This window comes from Tachypleus tridentatus, chromosome 1 (assembly GCF_004210375.1).
Source record: "Tachypleus tridentatus isolate NWPU-2018 chromosome 1, ASM421037v1, whole genome shotgun sequence".
NCBI lineage: Eukaryota > Metazoa > Arthropoda > Merostomata > Xiphosura > Limulidae > Tachypleus > Tachypleus tridentatus.
In genome coordinates, this window is record NC_134825.1 from 125411163 (window position 1) to 125432698 (window position 21536).

The 21536-nt window shown below is 34.4% G+C and overlaps 1 protein-coding gene across 2 annotated transcripts; it reads left to right on the forward strand.

The window, feature by feature from the left end:
• The first annotated feature begins 994 nt into the window (after positions 1 to 994).
• On the forward strand, positions 995 to 20426 carry LOC143222751 (MORN repeat-containing protein 3-like). Of its 2 annotated transcripts, none has more exons than XR_013012460.1 (5): positions 995 to 1384; positions 2801 to 2958; positions 9649 to 9808; positions 14216 to 16045; positions 18893 to 20426. XR_013012460.1 is itself a non-coding variant. In XM_076449693.1 (5 exons), the coding sequence occupies exons 1-5, from the start codon at positions 1237 to 1239 to the stop codon at positions 18977 to 18979; spliced, it is 738 nt and encodes a 245-aa protein (XP_076305808.1). In that variant the 5' UTR covers positions 997 to 1236; the 3' UTR covers positions 18980 to 20426. The 2 variants fall into 2 exon arrangements, 1 of the variants encoding a protein (XP_076305808.1); XM_076449693.1 differs by having other exon boundaries at positions 997 to 1384; positions 14216 to 14400.
• The last annotated feature ends 1110 nt before the right edge of the window (positions 20427 to 21536 follow it).

The following is a 21536-nucleotide window of genomic DNA, read 5'->3' on the forward strand; positions in this document are numbered from 1 at the left end:
TCAATTAAAAGCAAACATGGATTGGATATTGCAATATGCCATTTATTGCAACAATAATTGTTATGATGTGAAAAGCTTTTCTAAGCTAGTGAGGCATGGTTGTAATTAGCTATACTTCTAATAAGACATTGTTAATCCTATTATATATTTAACACTACATTTTTTCTTTAGTTTCTTATGTATTTTTAAGAAGAAGAAAAGTGCATAATAGTATTTCAAATACAGTTTGTCCGTCACATCCACCGCGAACGAGGCGTTTTGGTCAATACAGAGTTCATCAGAAAAATAGAACACGGGTGGTCGTTTGTTTTAATATATTTCAAAGATTACTCTTTTAATGTCCTTTTTGCAACAATATAATATATCTGGTGATAAAGTTACATGAAAGAAGTTGTTTATTTTATAAAATTTGTGAAATGTTTATTACATAGAAATACACTGCTGGCCTAAATCTTAAGGCCAATGAACATAAAGAAAATATATGCATTTTGCATTGTTAAACTCAACCACTTATTTGAGTAGAGCTTCGAAAGATGAAAATAAGAAAAGGGAAAATAAAAATAAATACTTTTTCAGCATTTAATAGGGAAAATGTTAACACTATGAAATTAGCCTAAATACTAGGCTAATAGTATAAGTGTATATATACGTTTGTATGAATAAATATAGTTATGCATTGTTTCAACCCTCTTAGGGTATATTGCAAAAGGAAATAGCAATAATTTAGCACATTAGATAGTATAAGGTTAAAACAATGTCCTAATAGCGTGAAGCGAGAACAACAATAAAATTAATCAATTTTTACAATAAATCGTTAAAAATACTTTTGACATGTGTGATACTTAATATAAACTTTTTGTAAAAAATAAAAACATTCTTATTGTTTATGTTTTTCCTAGTTGCAACAACAGAAACGTAAACGAAATTTTTAATATCAAAATCACCATAATCAAGCAAAATATAAATCTTAAGCATTACATTATCGTTTCTTTATTATTATGTTTATTCATTTCGAAATAATACATTTTCATGCCGTTAGAACAAAATATTTTTTAAAAAGATATGATTATCCGGTAGATGGCAGAGACAACAATATACTGCGTTTCCATAGAAATGAAAATAATATAGAAATACGCTATGGTTGTAAGACAATCGCGCTTTGGACAACGACAGGAACTAAATTCATGTTTTTTAGCTTAACCTTAAACATAATTCGTACCTTAGTATGCTCCAGGAATGCCACGATTCAAAACACAACAAAAGAAATCCCAACCAATTTGGAAACAGAACTTACAAAAAGCTAAACGAAATGGAGTTCTTCACACAATATATGACGTTAATGGAAACTGGTATTCAGGAGAGTGGGCAGTCGATAAGAAACATGGTAAGCTACATAAGCAGATAGATTATATATATATGTGTATGTTATTTGATATGATTTTTCAATCATAACGTTTGGCACTAACTACAAATCATAACCTCGAATAGGTTTATTTAGGTTAAAAGGGCACAACAGGGCCTGTAACTCACGGTAACGTGAAGTGAAATAACAAGAAATATATATATATTTAAATCAAGGACCTCTGTTGAGTTAGCGGTAACCTACGGACTCACAGCGTTAACATCTGAGGTTAGATTCTCCGCAAAGGATATAGAGCAAATAGTCTGTATGTAGCTTTAAGCTAAGACGAATGTATATCAAGCCGAAAAAATAAATTATACTGTAAAATTGCAGAAGATTATAAAAATACATGTAAAATGATTTACATTTGAAACATCATAACAATTAAATTCATGGCTTATCAATTTCTTTAAACATTTGTTTATGTAGAGTGTTTTAAAACTTTGGTGTATTACAAATACACCTTTTCTCCAAATAAAAGCTAGACACATCATGTGAAAATATTGTAACCGTTCCTTTTCATATCATATTTAAATTAGTATTTTAAATTTAAGAATAATGAAATTACATTATTATTGAAATGTATACTAAGTGTGCGTTTCTTATAGCAGAACCCGGCATGAACAGGTGGTTAAGGCACTTGACTCGTAACTGAAAGTCACGGGTTCGAATTTCTGTCATACCAACCATGCTTGCCCTTTCAGCCGTGGGGCGTTATAATGCGATGGTCAATCCCACTATTCGATGGTAAAAGAGTCGCCTAAATGTTAGCGGTGATGACTAGCTGCTTTCCTTCTAGTCTTACACTGCTAAATTAGGGACGGCTATCGCAGATATCCCTCGTATAGCTTTGCTCAAAATTCAAAACGAACCATTTCTTACAGCAATACCACATCGGACTATCTGCTGAGTCCACCGATGGGAATCGAACCCCTACTTTTAGAAATGTATAATAAGAAAATGAAAGAAAAGTAGTAAAGGAGTTTAATGTTTAAAATAAGTTTATTAGGATTCAGTTAGAATTTATGTTATCATTACGAAGTTTCATTTCGTATTATTCTGTATTCCCACACTGTAATAGCGGTAAGTCTCCAACTATAAAACCAAAAATTAGGGGTTCGATTCCCCTCGGTGGACACAGCAGATAGTCCGATGTAATTTTTTATATGAAAAACGCACCCACGTTATGCTGTATGTTATTGATTTTGTAAGAAAATATTGGTATATATCCAAAGCTTATTATTTGGAAATTTTAAGAAATGTAGATCGAGAAAGCCGAGATAACCACTTGACTTGAAATAATAAGTTATAACGAAATAAATAAAGTGAAAACTTCACTATGAAATATTTTTATTAATTTGTATTTATTTGTGTGTGTGTGTGTGTTTTCGTACAAAGGCAAAGGTACACAGTTTTGGAAAGCAACAGGCGCTACGTACAGTGGAGATTGGAAGAATGGGAAACGCCATGGTCACGGAACATTTGGTGTCCCTAACCCATCTGGTTCCGGTCTGAAGGAGCAATACGTAGGGGACTGGTCTCATAATGAAAGAGAGGTAAGCTTGTTATTATTTTTGTTCGTGCATACACAATTAATTATGTTCACTATAGAGAATAACTAATTGTACACTAGTGTCACCTTTTGATGGAATTTGACATTACAAACTAATGTTAAAACTGTAAATACTGTGCATTTATGTTCATTTTTAATAATTCAATAACCCAAATAAAATGCTTGATACGGAGGAAAATAAAACACCTTTTTACAAAGATTTGATTAAGCATCCTCAAATAAGCATCTGTCCGCTGCTAGAAGGGGAAAAACATAATATCCAAGCGTCTGCTGGGGTTCAATAGTTTTACAACTGCAAGTTATTTAAGTTGTAAATATGCCTATAATTACAAAAATGAAATTAAGATATTAATGGTAAACAGGGAGGACTTAAAGTGTAAGATAAGTAACACATCAGTGGCACTTCAGGAAAAACATAATAAGAATCAGTTATATCCTGACGTTACAGGTTTTCACGAAACCAGAAGAATAACCAGAAATACCAGCTAAGATGACTGTATTTGTCAGCAAATTATCCACGGAAACCTCAAAGTTACAAAAAACCAATTTAAGGTTCCTGATTTATTGATATATCCCATAGTCCAGAGGGACCACAAGGTTTCTTAGACGATTTTTCTTGTTAGAGTTCTCCTGTCTCTCTTCCAAGTTCTTGGCAATCCACTTTCAGATGTCCTAAATCACATAATTATTCTGTTTTTTTTTTTTAAATTGTTCTTGCAATTGTTCATCCCTTAAACAAATAACTGCATTGTATCTCAGGACGAATGGTATGGGTATTAACACTTTTACTAATTAAGCAAAGAACAACGTTTCGACCTTCTTAGGCCATCTTTAGGTTAAAAAAGGTCTAAACGTTGTCTTCTGCTTTATTAGTAAAAGTAAATTAATTAATTAGTAAAAGTGTTAATACTACCAATACCAGCCTTCGTGAGATACATTTTAACTTCAAGTGGGTTTCTCGTCATCACAAAATAACTCCATTCGTTACCGAAACCATTGCGTTTGTATTGTTGTGTGTAGCATTATTGTTTTGTTGGGTAAGTTGATAATAAAACGTAATAAAGCACGATCGAATATTAAAATAAATATATAGACCAGTTTTATTAAATGTCCATGGGACAGGTACTCCAACTAGTAATATAATATATGAATGACACACTTAATATCCACACAAACATTACATAGTTATTTGCTAGACTATTAAACATGTCAGTCCCGAAGGACAATCCTTAAAATTCAAATTGTTATTTCAATCGAGTGGTGTTAATGTTCAAGCAGAACATACTGGCATGAAAACTGTTGTATACAATAGAGCAATGTTTCTCAGTCATCGTTCCGTAGACCAACGCCGCTTTGTGGGATTTTGCGAAAACAAATAAAAAAACAAACTCAGAATATTCATATGTATGTAAATCATAACGCTTTTTGTTGTTTTTTATTTGCATCTTAGTGATTCCAGTCAGTTTAGAAATGAATGACTCGACCACCTAATATCGAAAAGGTCGAAAAACGCTGTAATAAAGAGTAACCTTAATCGTGTTTGAATATGAACTATAAGTTCAGTTTCTCCCCTACAGATAACTACCATGAGAAACCACAATTTCAATGGACTTTCTTTTCTGTCAGTTTAATGTTCCTATTCATGACCCAGCCACACCACGAGTCTTCTTTGATCCTTTTTATTGTCTGTCACAAACGTAACGTACTCGTAAAGATGATATATGTATTTCATTCAGTATTGAAAGCAAGGCTAGTACTCCCAGAGACCGTAATGTTGTGACCATTATATATGTGTCACGTTTGTTTGTTTTTGGTACCAGATCACTTTGCTAACTGCTTGTATTTCTTCTTATGGGATGTATGTAATTGGCGAAAGGTAATTTTTCTCCGATAAGGAGAATGACTGCTTGTGTATTTTAAATACCAAAATTACAACACTGTTAACTTTCCTGAGTGCATGATTTTTAAAATTACATTACCGTTTCGAATGTTTCATAACCTTTGTTTTCGTACTGTAAGTATAGATGAAAGTTAAAAAGCTTATATTCAAGCAACATAAACATCGTTTAGTGTGTGTTTTCTTATAGCAAAGCCACATCAGATTATCTGCTGAGCTCACCAAGGGGAATCGAACCCCTGATTTTAGCGTTGTAAATCCGCAGACTGACCGCTGTACTAGGAGGGGCTAAACATCATTTAGACTGAAAGAAAGAAATAATTTTTAGCGGTTTCGAAAAAATTCCTTTCTTTTTCTATTCCAGCTAAAGTTCAAATTGATCAAAGACATGGCCTAGCGCGTAAGGCGTGCGACTCGTAATCCGAGGGTCGCGGGTTCACGCCCGCGTCGCGCTAAACATGCTCGCCCTCCCAGCCGTGGGGGTGTATAATGTGCGGTCAATCCCACTATTCGTTGGTAAAAGAGTAGCCCAAGAGTTGGCGGTGGGTGGTGATGACTAGCTGCCTTCCCTCTAGTCTTACACTGCTAAATTAGGGACGGCTAGCACAGTAAGCCCTCGAGTAGCTTTGTGCGAAATTCCCAAACAAACAATCAAAGACGTATTCAGCAACGGTAAAATCCAGAATTTTCCTTAAAGCTGGCATTTTTAATGGAATTAGGACACTTCTTTCGAAAATAATGACTATAATTATTCAGTTTTTTAATCAGGGTAATATGTTTTAATTATTATTATTATCATAATTTTCGTAGGCTATGTGTATAAATAGCGTGCTCGATTTACTAAGAGTTCAATAATACATTTACTATGGGACATGGTACGAAGAGATTCAAACAGGTATTATTATATGTAGTTTTACGATAAATACTTTGGATTATGGCGCTGTTTGGAGAACAGGGAGTCGCAGTAAAAGTACGCTGGGTAAAAGAGTTTTGTGAATTCAACGGAGTGAGGAAACTAATTATGAACCTTGAGATTAACAACAGTGACAACAAATTTTCAAGATAACTCACTTTGTCAGCCAAAGTGTTAATGTGTTCCGTAATTAGATTAGTTCTATGATTAAAGCCTCCACCCCACCCCACTGACACAACAATCTCATAACGCTAAAACCTAGATTTCGATACCTGAGGTAGGCACAGCATAGGTTGTTCTTTCTGTAATACGTATGCGTTTAACTACAAACACAAAACACAGTCAGTCCCTTGATAAGCTTAGTATAGCCAGATGGTTGGGGGTGCTCGACTCGCAATGTGTAGGTCGCGAGTTAGATTTTGAAATAACTAACACATTTTCATGCTCGCCCTTTCAGCTGTGGGAGCGTTATAAGGTCACAGTCGATCTCACTATTCGTTGGCAAAAGAGTAGCCCAAAGGTTGGCGATCGGTGGTGGTGACTAGATGCCTTCCCTCTAATCTTACACTGCTAAATTAGGAACGGCTAGCACATATAACCCTCGTGTAGCTTTGCGCGAAATTCAAAACAAATTAAACATTCCCTTACTCGGACAGGTAGGCTGCGACAGTTTTAACTTCTTTTGAAAGTGAAACGGAAGGTCTGTTAAAATCACGAAAAAGAAAGAGAGAGAGAGAAAGGCTGTTAGAAAGTGAATATCTGGATTTTGTTGTTTCTAAATACTTTCTTTGACTGGTTTCAATTGTAGCTGGGATGCAAAAAGATAAATTCCCAATACTGCTGAAACAATTTTTGTTTGTTTATTTCAAACTATGTTTACTTTGCTTAAATATAAGTTTTCCCTTTCAGCTAAACAGCACTGTACATGTTCATTACAAACATAAATCTTGACAGACGTGTTTATGACAGACAGGAGTACATTTATGGTGTGGCTGGGTCGTGAATAAGAAAGTGAAACAGACAGACAAGAAACCCATCGAGAATGTGGTTGTAGTTATTTAAGATGCCTGGGAGATCTTTCATTCAGAATATCCAGGAACACTTGTGTCTCAGATAAAACAGGGTTCATGTTAACCCTTTGTTGTATAAAACATGTTTCTTGCCATTGGACTCAGTTTGAAAGCTAACATCACTCCCATAAGAAAAGGTCCTTTGAATTTGAAGAATTGTCTTTCGTGAATAAAATATTTCCTAAACTTTGTAGAACACTGTGGCTACTGGCCATGTAATGTTTGTACACATAGTCAAGTGTACCGTCCAACAATTCCGTTGTATCATTCGAACAGACAACATAACACTAATTAAGGAAAGAGAGTATTCTCGTTTAATGTCGAGAGGAAGATCATAATAAATACAATAATTTTCGCGTGTTAACTTTTCGTGAGTGAAGGATATTGAGCTTTCCTGATAGTAGCTCTTTTCTGTACCAACAAAAGCTAAGTAATATAAGAATACTATTCGAAAACAGCAATATTGGTTACTTGTCGTTGTTAACACTGTTAATACTGCTATAAACTTACCATATAGGGTCTGTATGAGGAATGGATACAGTTCTAAACAATTATTGAATCTTGACATGGATCGGCACCCTCTTGCCCTTTGTTTTCGTAGATTTTACACACGTAACCTAGTGGTAACAGTTTCGGTCTATTTGATACCTAGACTTTTATGTTCACTTTTGGCAGATCCTTGAAACTAGCAATAGGCGGTTGTTCGATTCTTTTTTTCTGATACGTATTTTGTTTTCGGTAGACGGTGTTTGTCCCAACAGCTTATTTTTCTCTTATTAAAAGTTTTATTTTCGAAGTGATTTTGCAAAAATGTATTCCATATTTTGTGTCATGTTATGCAGAGTATATAGATATATATATATCGCTTTTTTATGATTTGATCTCGATAATTTCTATACTTTGATATAATAATTAATATAGTGTATATACCATGTTTGATCTTTCAGTCACGTCGCAACTACGGCATATATGCACTATTTGGGGCAAAAGCCAGTAAAAATTACGTAGTAAGATGAATTTTACATGAGTTTGTATTTCTTATCAAAGTACCAGAAAACTGCTCATTTCTTGTTTAGTGAAATATTATCCCCATTAAATAAGTTTATCTCAAACTAGATGATTTCAATAGCTTTTCGTATAACAAATATATATATATATATATATTCTATCTCTATCTCTTACTTAAAATGTATATTAAGATACATACTTTCTGATAGAGAAAGTATGTATCTTAATCTACAAAAATAAATAAATAAGATATAAAAACCCTAATTTTAAAAACATGGCCTGCGTTACCGTTTCGGTAATTTCTAGCAAATCCTCAGAAACTGTTGTTACCATATCCAGTTAGTTATTAAATACTGAAATTAAATATATATAAATAGATAAATTATGTTTGTTTAAGATAAGTAGGTCACAGGACAGTTTATATCCACGTTCATAATTGGATATTCAGAGCAACCATTAAAATTGAATATAGAAAGATGAATCAAAATTACAACTTGAAAGTAGAAAAATAGCCAACACATGTTATGAACGTAATTGAGAACTAATATTTATCAAAACCATTTGCTCAGCGGAGGAATTGTTTATGATGCAAAGTGCTATCGCCCGCATTCTTTTCACTGAAGCCTAAATTTTACATGAATACCCATAATCATCAGTTTTGTTTCTTATTTTCCTACCTTCCTGTTTCAATTGTTTCTAGAGTTTTTAAAAGTTTTTCATAGTAACTTCTATAACAAATGCATAACTATTTTTGAAATAACTAACACTTATATTTTCTTTGCCTTACCTAAGTTGCTCGTCCTTTCAGCCGTGAGAGCATAATAATGGTACAGTCAATCCCACTATTCGTTGATAAAAGAGTATTCCAAGCGTTGGTGGCGGATGGTGATGAATAGTTGCCTTCCCTCTAGTTTTTTCTGCTAAATTATAGACGGCTAGCGCAGATAACCTTCGTGTAGCTTTGTGCGAAATTCAAATCAACCACCTAATCAATCCGATGACAACTTGAGATTAAAAATGGATGCATAAATATGTCGAAACTAGTTCCTAAAATATCAATACTTCTAACAGTTCGTTACATTTACTGTGATTTTACATCAAACAAAATTATGTTTCAAACTGCGAAATATATATGTAAATAAATGATCCATATTTAAAAGAAATACTATACCAGATTACAACGTCCCAGTTTGTGCTGCCTTTCAATCTATTTTTTTAAATTTAAATTTGTTTTTCTCTTATTAGTTTGTTTCCAACAACTGTTCGCGATTTTACTTACAGAGTTCAAAGCAAAGCGGTTAGCAAAGTCTGGATAATTGCTTTGCATATTACAAGTTATTTTGTTGTTAGAAATTGCCCCTCTCTCTGCTGACTTCTTTGTGGACTCTACAAAGGTCATTTGGACGAAAATATTGATTTTTTTCTTATATTTGCAGTTTCACATGTTATCAAGATGTATATATTTTTTATTGTAATATATTATTTATTCCGACTACTTCTTAATCATACACAAGTCAGTCAGTAGCTAAGTGGTAGACTTGAGGGCTTAAAACTCTAAAATTCAAGATTCGATCCCTGCGGTGAGCACAGCATGTACACCTGTTGTGCAATTTTGGGTTTAACGTGAAACAAACAAACAGTTTAAGGCCGAATGCTTACGCCCACTTGTAACTCAACAATAATCTTTAGAGCATCGATCCATTGTGTAGCTAGCTATCCGCTGAAGAAAAATATCAATAATCGAATACTATTTATTACATACGACCATTTCTCTTGACTGTCTAGGGTCACGGAATTCAGCTATATGAAAACGGAGAAAGATACGACGGAGAATGGCACAGGGGACGTCGTCACGGATGGGGAAGAATGTTGTATTTTGATGCTAGTGTGTATGAAGGCGAATGGGAAGATGATGCAAGGAATGGACTCGGTCTCCTCAGGTTTGGTGAGTAATTTCAAATATGCTAGTGTATTGAGAAAGTAAAATAAATAATAACAGTTCTTACAGTTATATACATATATCCAGTATTTTACTTTTACTGACACGTCAGACAAAATTCAGGTTAAAACACAAAGAATTAAAACAATTTAACTAACAAAAACAGGTTAAAAACTTCACACTACAATCTTGTAGGTGACTAGTCATGTTTACAGTAGTAACACGTGACGTTCTAGTGTTAAAATTGTACTGGTAACATGGTTCCTGTATTCATTTCTGTCTCCAAGGGAACGCTATGAGGCGTGGAAAATACGTTAAAATCTTTGTTACTGGGTCTGACTGCAACTTTACTATTTTACCAGTTTGGAATGTGATGTTGTATAAAAACGTGCTGTGCTAAGCCTAAAGCGTCGATCAGAGAGAATTTAATACAAATGGTATGTTATTTAGGTGTAACAAGTGTATTTAATGATCGAACTATTTTGGCACAGTAGGTTTCGTTATATTTTTCATACGAAATTTTCTATACACTGCTGATTCTGCTTCGGAGTTGGATGAACTAAGATATGACTTAAAGTTGTACGTTGTCAATAAACACTTCTAATATTAAATATAAATGTCTTATAGCCTTTTCAAATAGTCCTTCTATACGAAGGTTCACTGTAAATAGAGTAGTTTGTTTAAGACCCCCGTTCACTAGAAACAACCCAAATTTATATATATATACAGGGTGTTCGGAAAGTCACTGTGCAATTTTGTCTGTTAATAAATATATAAGTGCAAAGTGACTTTCCGAACACCCTGTATATACAGAAAAAAAAACCACTTCAGAGTCAAAAAACAGATTGGAGGCGCCAGACTATGTAACCATAATCCAATAATACAAAATAAAAAAGCTTCTTCTTTTGATTGAAAAACTACACTCCCAAATGAAACCTGTAAAATGATTTGCCAGGAACATAAACATTGAAGCAAAGGAGACTATAGCATTTGTTGATGCCCATTACCTTGGATTCGTACTTGAATAAAGCAAATCGTATTAACTGGAAACGATGAGATGATGCTGAAAGTAGAGGAAGAAGAGTAATGAGAAGGACAAGTGACCTGAAAGGTCAGAATTGAATTAGATTAGAAGAAATCAAGGTGTATGATATGGGTTGTGGAGAAGATGGAAACGCTGAAACCTCTAAAACCATTACTGCTATATACACCTGTATCTTTTGTCATACTTCATGGATTTCAAGTTTGAAAAAAAGTATTCTGAATAGTAGAGCCAAATAGTTTATTTCTACCAGTCAACGACTACTGGGACATGATATTTCAAAATCTGAAGCGGCGCCTTAAGGGGTCGGTTTTCATAGCTGGGAATCTAAAAGTAAAACATGAAGCTAAATAGTGCGTTATCTATGCTCTGCCTAACATGGGTATCGAAACTCGATTTCTAGCGTTGTAATACCGCTATGTCACTGAGAGGTAGGTGGTGGTGGTGGGGGGGGGGTTAGCTGCAGCAGGTTTTAAAATCTAGTAAAAACAATATCCCATTATAATCGATTGCCAGTTTTATCAGTTTACCTACATATACGTTTTCCAAACACCTGCCATGTTTGTTACACTTTTTGGCTGGTTTAGGCAGGTTTATTTTGGCCCTTGGTTGGTGTGGTCAGTACCAAGAATAAAAATAACTTCGGATTTGCATATTAGCTTCAAACAATATTTATTGATGAAACCAAGTAAAATATATTGCATTGGTTTCGCATTTTTTACTACTGTTCGAGTGATTGAGAGTTCGAAAAGCTTGGACAAGCAGGTGTGGTGTGGTTGGCATATTGTCACATATCATTACTTGCTTTCGCTCGTAAGTTTTTACAAATTTGTATTGTTGCACCTGTATTTGTTTTGTAGTGAACCCTAAACGTAATTGAATTAAAATTAAATAGACAATATACTCAGTCTTTATCTTTCATACCACATAGATATATATTGAAATAACTATTAAAGTTTCCAATATTCGTTTCTCTCTCTCTCTGTCTCTGGATTGAGTGACCTTATGTACCCTGGAGGGTCATGTACGCTTTGATCGTTTTTTGAATTTCACGCAAAGCTACAGAAGGCAATTTGCGCTAGCCGTCCCTAATTTAGCAGCTTAAGACCAGAGGGAAGTCAGCTAATCATCACCAACCACCGCCAACACTTGAGCTACTCTTTTACCAACGAATAGTGGGATTGACCATCACTATATATTTCATATTTGGTATGACTGAAATTCGAACCCGCAACCCTCGGATTACGAGTCGAGTGTCTTAACAACCTGGCCATGCCGAGCCCAATATTCCTTTGATTGAGGTCTAAAAACATCAACGTTACATCGAGATGCAAATACACTGAGTTTCTGTGAAATAGTTCCACGTTGTGTTCAAACATTTTAGAAATCAGAAAAAGCGATCTGCTTTGTTGCTTAATAATTCGATACTGAATTACTGATGAAACAGAGGTGATACCTCAAGTATAGATAGTAAGTGCTTGAGAAGACGAACACAGACGGTATTTTAAAGTGGTGTTACATGCCAGGAAGTAAAATTCCAAATACATTAAATGAATATTAGATTAATATCAGGTAATGTCCGCTTTTAGGTTCAGAAAAATAAAAAAAGGATTTCAAACGCTTTTAATGTTATTTAATCAATAATGTATGTTCCATTATTATTAATTACTTCCTGCCAACAAATCACAAGCTTCTGAATGTTCTTGAGGGTTTAAAATTCTTGGGGTTTGGATGAAAAGAATGTAGAGAGGATAGTTTTGACATCTTCATCTGTTCCAAGCTCTTTTCCATCAAGATAGTTTTGCAAACTTCGGAATAGATGATAATCAGACAGGGTAAGGTCTGCAGAATAAGGAGGATGTGAAAGTTTTTCCCAGTCTAGCTCTTCAAACTTTGCAGATGTGATCCTTGCAGTATAGGGCCGTGTATTATCCTTGTGTAACATAACACCTTCACGATTGATCAAAGCAGGCCTTTTTTTCTTTCAGTGCAACATTCAAGTGCTCTAACTGTTGACAGTAGAAGTCTGATTAACGGTTACATTGAGTGGTAGCAACTCAAAATGGATAACACCAACACCAAATGCTTAACAAGACTTTCCTAAGGTGGAGGTCCATTTGGGGCTGTGCTTTAGCCAGTTTACCTGCACTGAGTCATTGTCTGTGACGCTTAACATTTTTATAATATATCAATTTTTCATCTCCAGTCACTAACCTGTCCAAAAAAGGTGACTTACGTTCACGAGAGTGCAGAGAATAGTAAATTTCCACTTTTGCTCTGGTTGGCTTCTGTCAAATCATGGGAGACCAATTTTCCAAGTTTTGACACCTTTCCAAGCTATTGCAGATGACGATGAGCTGTTGAATAGGTTGAATTAAGCTTCTGTGCCAGTTCTTCATCTGTTACAACCCAATCTTCATCAAGTGCAGCCAACAGCAAGTCATCATTAAACTCAACAGGACTACCTGAATGTGGTGCATCACTAAAGACTTAGTCTGAACTTCTGAAACCACCTTCGACACTTTCTTTCATTGACAGACTCCGCACCACAAACACCTTGAATGCTTGTAGTTTCTGCTGCACTATTGCCTTTTTTAAACTCATAAAGCATTATATGCCTAATGTGCTTCTCAGCCACATCCATATTCATAAGGGTTTATTTTATTAATGATCTGAAAAAGTGGTATTGGGTTAGTTTATTTGTCTGAACATTTTTATTCACGTCTTATTAGATATTTTAGTCATTAAAACCTTCTACAAAGATAAAAATGATGATGCACTTTCTATATTAAATTTTCGGACATTACTTATGGGGTAACTTGTTACTTAAGATGTGACACACGCGGGGGAGAAAAATTAGTAAGTTATGAACAAAGATGTAGGAGACACACTGAAAGTGAAAACAAAGTTCATTCGACCTAGCAAAGAGAGAGAAAGTGTACCAGAGACGCATCCGTTACGACTGAGGTCTGGGATTCGCCATAAGGTCCCGGAAGTTCTCTGGTTCTGAACTAAATTTTATCCATTTTCCTATTTTTCCTAATTTGGCTAACATTATATCCATTTGTACTGGGAAAGGCTGAACAATTCAGGAGAGGAGGAGCTGTCCCCGTTTCTGATACCGTTAAAGAAATTAACAAACTCATAAGAGACAACAGACCATCACAGTGGACAACACTCTTTGTCTTTAGTATTCTGGGTTTGATAATTCAGTAACGTCAGGACTACACTAAAAACAAAGTCAATTTAGCAGCTAGTTGATAAAATAAACCATTACCGATCCTAGATTTGAAATAAAGTTTCATTTTTGTTGCTTGTTTCCTTACATGAGCGTTTATAATCTCAATTTCTCTGTGACGGATATTTCATAGCCAATGGGAACAGGCACGAGGGCTGCTGGAGAGATGACAAGAGGAATGGATCAGGTACTTACTTCTTTGTGGACACTGCACAGATCATGCAAGGATTGTGGGTGGACGACATCTTTCGGTGTGGAACAATAAAAAACGTAGCACGTGAAAACGCCCCAAAACCAACAGCTCTTCCAATCCCCGAGGTATAAAAACGTCTATAACTTTCAATTTCGAATGTACTTAGAGTTTAAATAGGTAATTTTGCACCAGCTTTTACGTCCTATTAATTAAGATTTATATTTTATTGAATGAAATATCCATAACCCAAAACAAAATATCAATTGTAAACGATAAGAATTATTCTGATACTTCTATAACTGTAATATCCATCTTCATTCGGATGTGTCCATTCTTTTAACTATATAAAGACCCCATTTAATAGTAACATGACGTAATTTATGCCATACACTGATATTTTAGCGTTCCTTGTTCATAAGGGATTTATATCTATGGTGCTAAAGCGTAAAATGTTACAGATATTAGCATGTGATAGTTATTCTAACTTTATATAATCACAGACAAATATAAACTTCACCAATATATGTATACAAATAAACACGTTTCAAGTTGTGTTTTTCTTAGTTATGGTAGAGGAATTCATTTTAATACGTCATTTCCTCTAAAACCTCGTTATAACACTATGACGTAAATCAGCTCGTAAAATGTAATACTGCTGCACATCTTCATCAAAAAACAAAACAAGGTTTCCGGTCTTTCGCTTATTTGGAACTTCTTATCTCGTGGCATCGAAGAAAATATGTTATGGAGACCAACTTGCCAGGTTTATCGCAGAGGCTTCTTAATGTTAAGATATCTATATATTGTACTCACGAGCATCTCGCTTCCCTTTTCTTATTATTTATTTTTCGTTTATTTTAAGCTCAATATATATATATATATATAACGTTTTAAACGTAACCTGATAGTTCATTGTGTGGTTTTGTGCTTTACAATAATCAAACAAACAAGCAAAAAACTGCTAACTGCTCTGCCCACCACGGGTATCGAAACCGCGGGCCAAGTATATAGCTGTCAATCAACTTTTAAAAACTAATGTCTCCCAAATACATGCAAGAAACCTTAGTGCTTATTTAATTAAAAGTTAATTATAAAGTGAGAGTTTTACCTACGAATTAATGTTCTAATTGTTTGACTAGTTAAGGTTTAGGTCACGAGGATTTATTAGTTGAATTCTACGGCTATCTGTCTGTAATATATATAGAGGAAAAAGCAAGAGACCAGCTATTGCAGCTGATATTTGGTGGGTGTAAAAGTTTGCAATCAGCAGTAGAATAAAAATTTACGAACTGTGTCATTCTTGTTTTTGTTGGACTTCGTGTAAAGCTTCCGAGAGCTACACGTGTAGTGTTAGCTGTCTTTGAATGTGAAGTGAAATGAAAGGCTATAGGAAGGCAGCTAGTCAATAACACCTATCGCCAACTCTCTTTTTTTTCAGACCGAATACTGATATTGAACAGTACTGGGCCGTATTGAAATTGTTAAAATTTATAACTCCAATTTACCAATAATATGTTTTTATGTGGTGAAAGGTTTAGATGAAAAATGAAAAGTCACTGGGCCACAAAAATTACGAATATAATTTTCATATCTGTTCTTGGTCTTGCTTGGATAATGCATGATGCAAGTGACACGCTGTTTTCTCGAAGTATTTTGTCAAAGGTTATCTGATTTTTATATATCCTCAAAAGTGTAACGAAAGTTTCATAGAGACTTCTAGCAGTAAGAAGAAAAGTAAAATATCTTCGCAAACCTGAAAGATATTAAGAGGTATTTTTTAATATAAAAACTTCTTATACCAAAACTTAGAATTAGTAGTTATAAGTTAGAAGTAAAAATAATATATATACGTACAGATGCATACAAGTTTTGAGAATGAAAAAAAATTTTGTCGAAACTATCTATGTATAATAGTGTTCCATTACCAGTCAGTTTATTTTACTCTTATTGCCTCGCTAATAATAACATTTTTATTATGGGAAGGTATGAGTTATGTTATTAATTTGTAACCAAGTTACTTTAGTTTTGTTGATTCAAGCCAAATTTATGACATAATTATTAAAATTAAACACCGTAAATATTTTCTTGTTAAATAAGTTTGGTTTTGTGATGAACAAAAATTCACACAGGTCTCTCAGTAACGTGGGCTTCTATGAAATATAGAATTGGCTTCATAACTGAATCGTTTCAATAGTAACTAATAGGCCTAACACGTAAAGGCTCGCTCTCTTTATTACAAACTTACATGATTTTGCAACGGAAATCCCTTTGATACTGAAATTGTAAACGTCATTTCCGGCGTATAATACAACTACAAAGAAAAGTCATGAAGATTTTAGCGTTCGTAAACTTTAAAACGATTAGTGAAAAAATCACCATTCGATTTTTAATACAGGTAATATCTTTCACATAACCGAGGTACATTTTTTTTTAAATTTTCGCGCAAAGCTAAACGAGGGCTATCTGCGCTAGCCGTCCCTAGATTAGCAATGTTAGACTAGATGGAAGGTAGCTAGTCATCACCACTCACCGCCAATTCTTTACCAACGAACAGTGAGATTGACCGTTAAATTATAACGCTCCCACGGCTGAAAGAACGAACATGTTTAGCGTGACAGTGATTCGAAGCCGCGACCCGAGGTAATGTGTGTATTTTTCTTATAACAAAGCCACATCAGGCTATCAGCTGTGTCCACCAAGGGAAATCAAACCCCTGATTTTTGCATTGTAAATCCGTAAACTTACAGCTGTACCAGAAATTGGTGTATTGACATCTATTTCACGCTTCTGAATACTATTGGTATTAATTACTTAAGTTGTACAACTATATCTTGCCAATTTTATTCCATAGTTGGTTTATAAATAACGAATGAAGACGATTAACTTTTTAATTTGTTGAATTAAAAGGAAAATAATGTCTAATTCAAATAAGTACCTTAAAATAAACTTTCTTGTGGAATATTTCATTATTGAAATTTTTATTTGTTTATTCTAGACATATTTTGAGTTGTTATGAATTACAGTTTTAAAACTTTTTACTGTTTTCATACAATTAAAAAGAAAATCACGTGGTTTTTACGTCATACCAAATGTTTAAATAATACTTAAAAATGAAATGGAAATGACAGTGCTTGATGTTTGTTTTACATTTTTGCTTAATTTCAGTTTCAGAAAAAATAAATCCAAACGATGGATAACTCTGTTTCATTGCGAGCAGTTTAGTCCCTGTTTGTCATTGCAATAGTTTAAATTGAAAGTGGTTTGGGGGAGGAGAAGTGACATGAAGAGTATGTGAAAATCATTTGAGAGTTTCAATACGGTTTTCTTAAATTTGTTACACTTTTTTGAAATAACGTCATTGAATCTTTTAATGCATTTACAAATAAATAGTTATAGCCACTCGACACCTTGTTAATAACAGGATATGCTGTTTGAAAATCAAGATTGGACAAATAACTACTTTTGTCTTCAGTGGCTCAGTGATAAGTTCTGAAAGGTTTATACGCTCAAAAGTGGGTTTTAATACACAAAACCCATTGTGTTCTGAGGTCGTTATGTGCTTAAAAGATTCGGAGATCTGGCCTACAGAAACAGGAAGTTTCGGCGTTTTAATATGATATCGATCGTGGTTTTCTGTTCTGATTTTTCAAGACACCAATTGGCTCCGTGTGCCAAGCGACGCTTTTGTTTGCGTTTAACAACACACAAAGAAAAATAATTTCTTTTTTCATATGAATGCGAAATCGTTGTTGAGTAAATAGCTTTACATGAAACAAACAAAACCACTAATATGTAATACATATCCTGTCACTCCGTTGGATTTTGCTAGTAGTAAGGAACTACTTTGTTTCGTCTGTACATTTGAAATATACCAGTGTCACCGTTTAACTGACAGCTCTTGCTATGTAGTTGAATAAGTGCAAATTCACGACACATTTTTGGTGGTTATTACGAACTCACGTTCGTAGAATTTGTTTTTAGTCGAGTTCAACTCCTAAAAAAAACAGACTTTCTTTTGGTTGTTTCTTATTAACCAAAAAGTTTACACAATGGCGTATTTATGCTCTACTCACCACACGTATCAAAACCCGAACTGTAACGTTGTAAGATGTGATGCCGTACAACTGAGCCACCGGAAGGAATAAAAAGGTTTTACTGCGAACAAAACTATGATTTAAGTGTATTTTTCCAGCCTTGGCATGGCCAGGTGGGTTTAGGCGTTCGACTCGTAATCTGAGGGTCGCGGGTTCGAATCCCCGTCGCACCAAACATGCTCGCCCATTCAGCTGTGGAGGTGTAAAACAGTGACGTTTAATCCCACTATTCGTTGGTAAAAAAGTAACCCAAGAGTTGGAGGTGGATAGTGTAGTCTTATATTGCTAAATTAGGGACGGCTAGCGCAGATAGCCCTCGTGTAGCTTTGCGCGAAATTCAATACAAATAAACTGTATTTTCTTTAATTTTAAATATCAACATACGTTGTATGGCACGTAAACTATATACATAGCTATTAAGTGATATAAAATGTTCAAATATTGCTTTTTTGTGATGATTTGATTAATATACGTAGGAATTACACATATATCTATAATAATATTATCAAAATATTTATTACAGGTGACGCTTGCAAATCCAGACGACGTCTTGCACAACGCTAGACTAGCAGCCTTGAGCAATTACAGTGACGCTAAGCTGCTACTATAATAATTATCTAAATATCGAAGAAACAATTTTTCAACTTTTATTATACATTTTCTAATTTACAGCTACGTGAATATTGCACTCATAATAAGTAGTTCAACAAAATTTACGTAGCAGAGAACTGGTCTACCATGCATCAAAAACGTTGATGTATGATTAATGCATCATTAATCGTATTAAAACTTTTAAAAACTGTTTATGTCTGCCAAAACATTACTTTTACACAAAATAAAATAGACAAATGTACGTTTCTATTTGCACGAAGTATGGTGATGTGTTTACAACACATAAAATAAACTACTACACATACACACAATAGTCAGAAAATCAAATCTCAGAAGAAAGATTTGGTTTAAATTTAAACAAAGCTAAGCGAGGATTATCTACGCTAGGAAGATAGGGGATACCCTCTACTGTCTCATTTAACATTACTGGGGTTGAAAGGACGAATATATTTGGTAAGATGGGTTTTCGAATCAGCAACCTTCAAATGGCGAACCGAATGTCCTAAACACTTGGCCACGCTGGGCCCAGAAATGGGTTGTTAAAATGTTGTTGTTGTTTTTTATTAAACACAAAGGCCTATCTATGTTTTCCCATCACGGGTATATAACCCCGGTTTTTTAGCAATATAAGTCCACAATCATACCGCTGTGCCACTGGGGTAAACGAGTGTTAAAATTCTGTTTGAGGCATGTATGTTCTATTAGAGTTGAAATATATACACGAGTTTAAAAAAAATGTAACTATACTAGAAAGGGACATTTATGTCGCAGGTTTCACACAGATAGCGGAATAGCATGCATATTGCATCACTCGCAAAAAATAAAACACTTTGTTTGTTCTTGAATGTCGTGCAAAGCTACACGAGAGCTACCTGCACTAGCCGTCCCTAAGTTAGCACTGTAAGACTGGATGGAAGTATCACCATCAACCGCCAACTCTTGTGCTACTCCTTTATCAACAAATATTGTGATTGATCAAAACACTAGAACATCCCAACGGCTGAAAGGGCAAGCACGTTTGGTGTGATGGGGATTTCAACCTGCGACCTCCAGATTACGAGTTTATAAAGAAAAAAAGAATGAGAAATTGTTTGACATGGAATGCGAATTATTTTAATTTAATTGTGAAATACTTTAAGGATGAAAGACAAAATAACAAAACTGAAGTTTAGAAAAAATAATTATCAAATTAGTGCCAGACTGCGAGACACCCTTATGGAAGACAGTTCTTGGAGTCAAGGTTAGGGTATTAAGATTTTATAAATGTGTGACGTCAGCAACTGTTTTTTTTTTTTTTTTTACTGTAGTGTGTGATATTTCATCGTTACTCAAACAGTTTCATATATCTTAGTTTCTTTCTTTAGAAAACGTAATTATGTATTTTCTTATTTTACTGATCCTTTGTTACAGTTACCGTTTGAAAAAATAAAAATACGGAAATAGAATTACAAAAGTTTCCATTATTTCTGTTAGATAGTCACTTAATTACTATGGTTGTGCCAACCATAGCTGTAAATGTGCACGAACTGTGAATCGAAAAATTCGTGGCTTGAGACCAGTTTCTGTAAAAAACCCATTTTTGGGTAATGAGTGCGCTATAATATTGAAGGTTAAGTCCCACCATTTGATCAAAAAATGGCCGAAGAGTTGATAGTTAATACTGTTGATTTGCAGCCTCCTTTCTAGTCTATCGGTTCAAGATTAATGACAACTAGCCCTTGTGTAGCTTTAAACGAAATCCTTAAAGCAGCAGCTATCAACAGGAGCATTGACGTGTTTCTTTACTCTGAATTTCGTTTCCCCGTCTTCAGAACTGAATATAAAGAGTTAACTTAATCTGTAATATAATGCCTTTTTGTTCATAATGGGTCGTTGTAACGGAAAATTAACAAAGGCCGTTTATGAAATGCATACGCTTAACACAAACAACCCCACCCCTCTGGTTGTGAGCTCCATTGATTTGGGCATACATTGAATTTTTTCTGTTTTGTTTTTTTCCGGAATTTCGTGCATAGCTACTCGAAAGTTGTCTGAACTAACTGTTCCTAATTTAGACGTGATATACTAAAGGAAAGGCAGTTAGTCAACACCACCCCTTTAACATCGAATAGTCAGGATCACCATCACATTATAACACTTTCATGGTGAAAAGGTGACTATGTTCAAATACGGGATTTGAACTCACGACCTGCGGACTGCGAGTCGAGTGTCCGAATAACCAGATCTTGCCAGTCCTATCTTCTTAAGATGGCTATACCAAAATTTCAGTTGCAATCGACTTCAGTTTTTTAAAGAAACAAAAAGTTTCATGTCATGTATCTGACATACAACCTTACATTCTTCTATTCAAATAACACTGAACTAATCCTTAAATATTATATACCTAATTAACCTCAAAATGAAACAAATTAGATTTTCTGAATGTAGAGAAAATGTTATGGTTTGAATAAGGTCTCATAAACGAAGAAAAAATATGTTGGTATTAATAAGGTATAATAAATGCTGTGAAAAATAATTTTACAGTTTCAGTAAGATCTAATAAATTTGGTGGAAAA

Bases quoted from the DNA above. Each gene is read 5' to 3' on its own strand.
- LOC143222751 (XM_076449693.1), top strand. From the start codon at position 1,237: ATGCCACGATTCAAAACACAACAAAAGAAATCCCAACCAATTTGGAAA. The intron at 1,385-2,800 runs GTAAGCTACATA...TTTCGTACAAAG, and splicing joins GGCAGTCGATAAGAAACATG to GCAAAGGTACACAGTTTTGG. The intron at 14,401-18,892 runs GTATAAAAACGT...TATTTATTACAG, and splicing joins CAGCTCTTCCAATCCCCGAG to GTGACGCTTGCAAATCCAGA.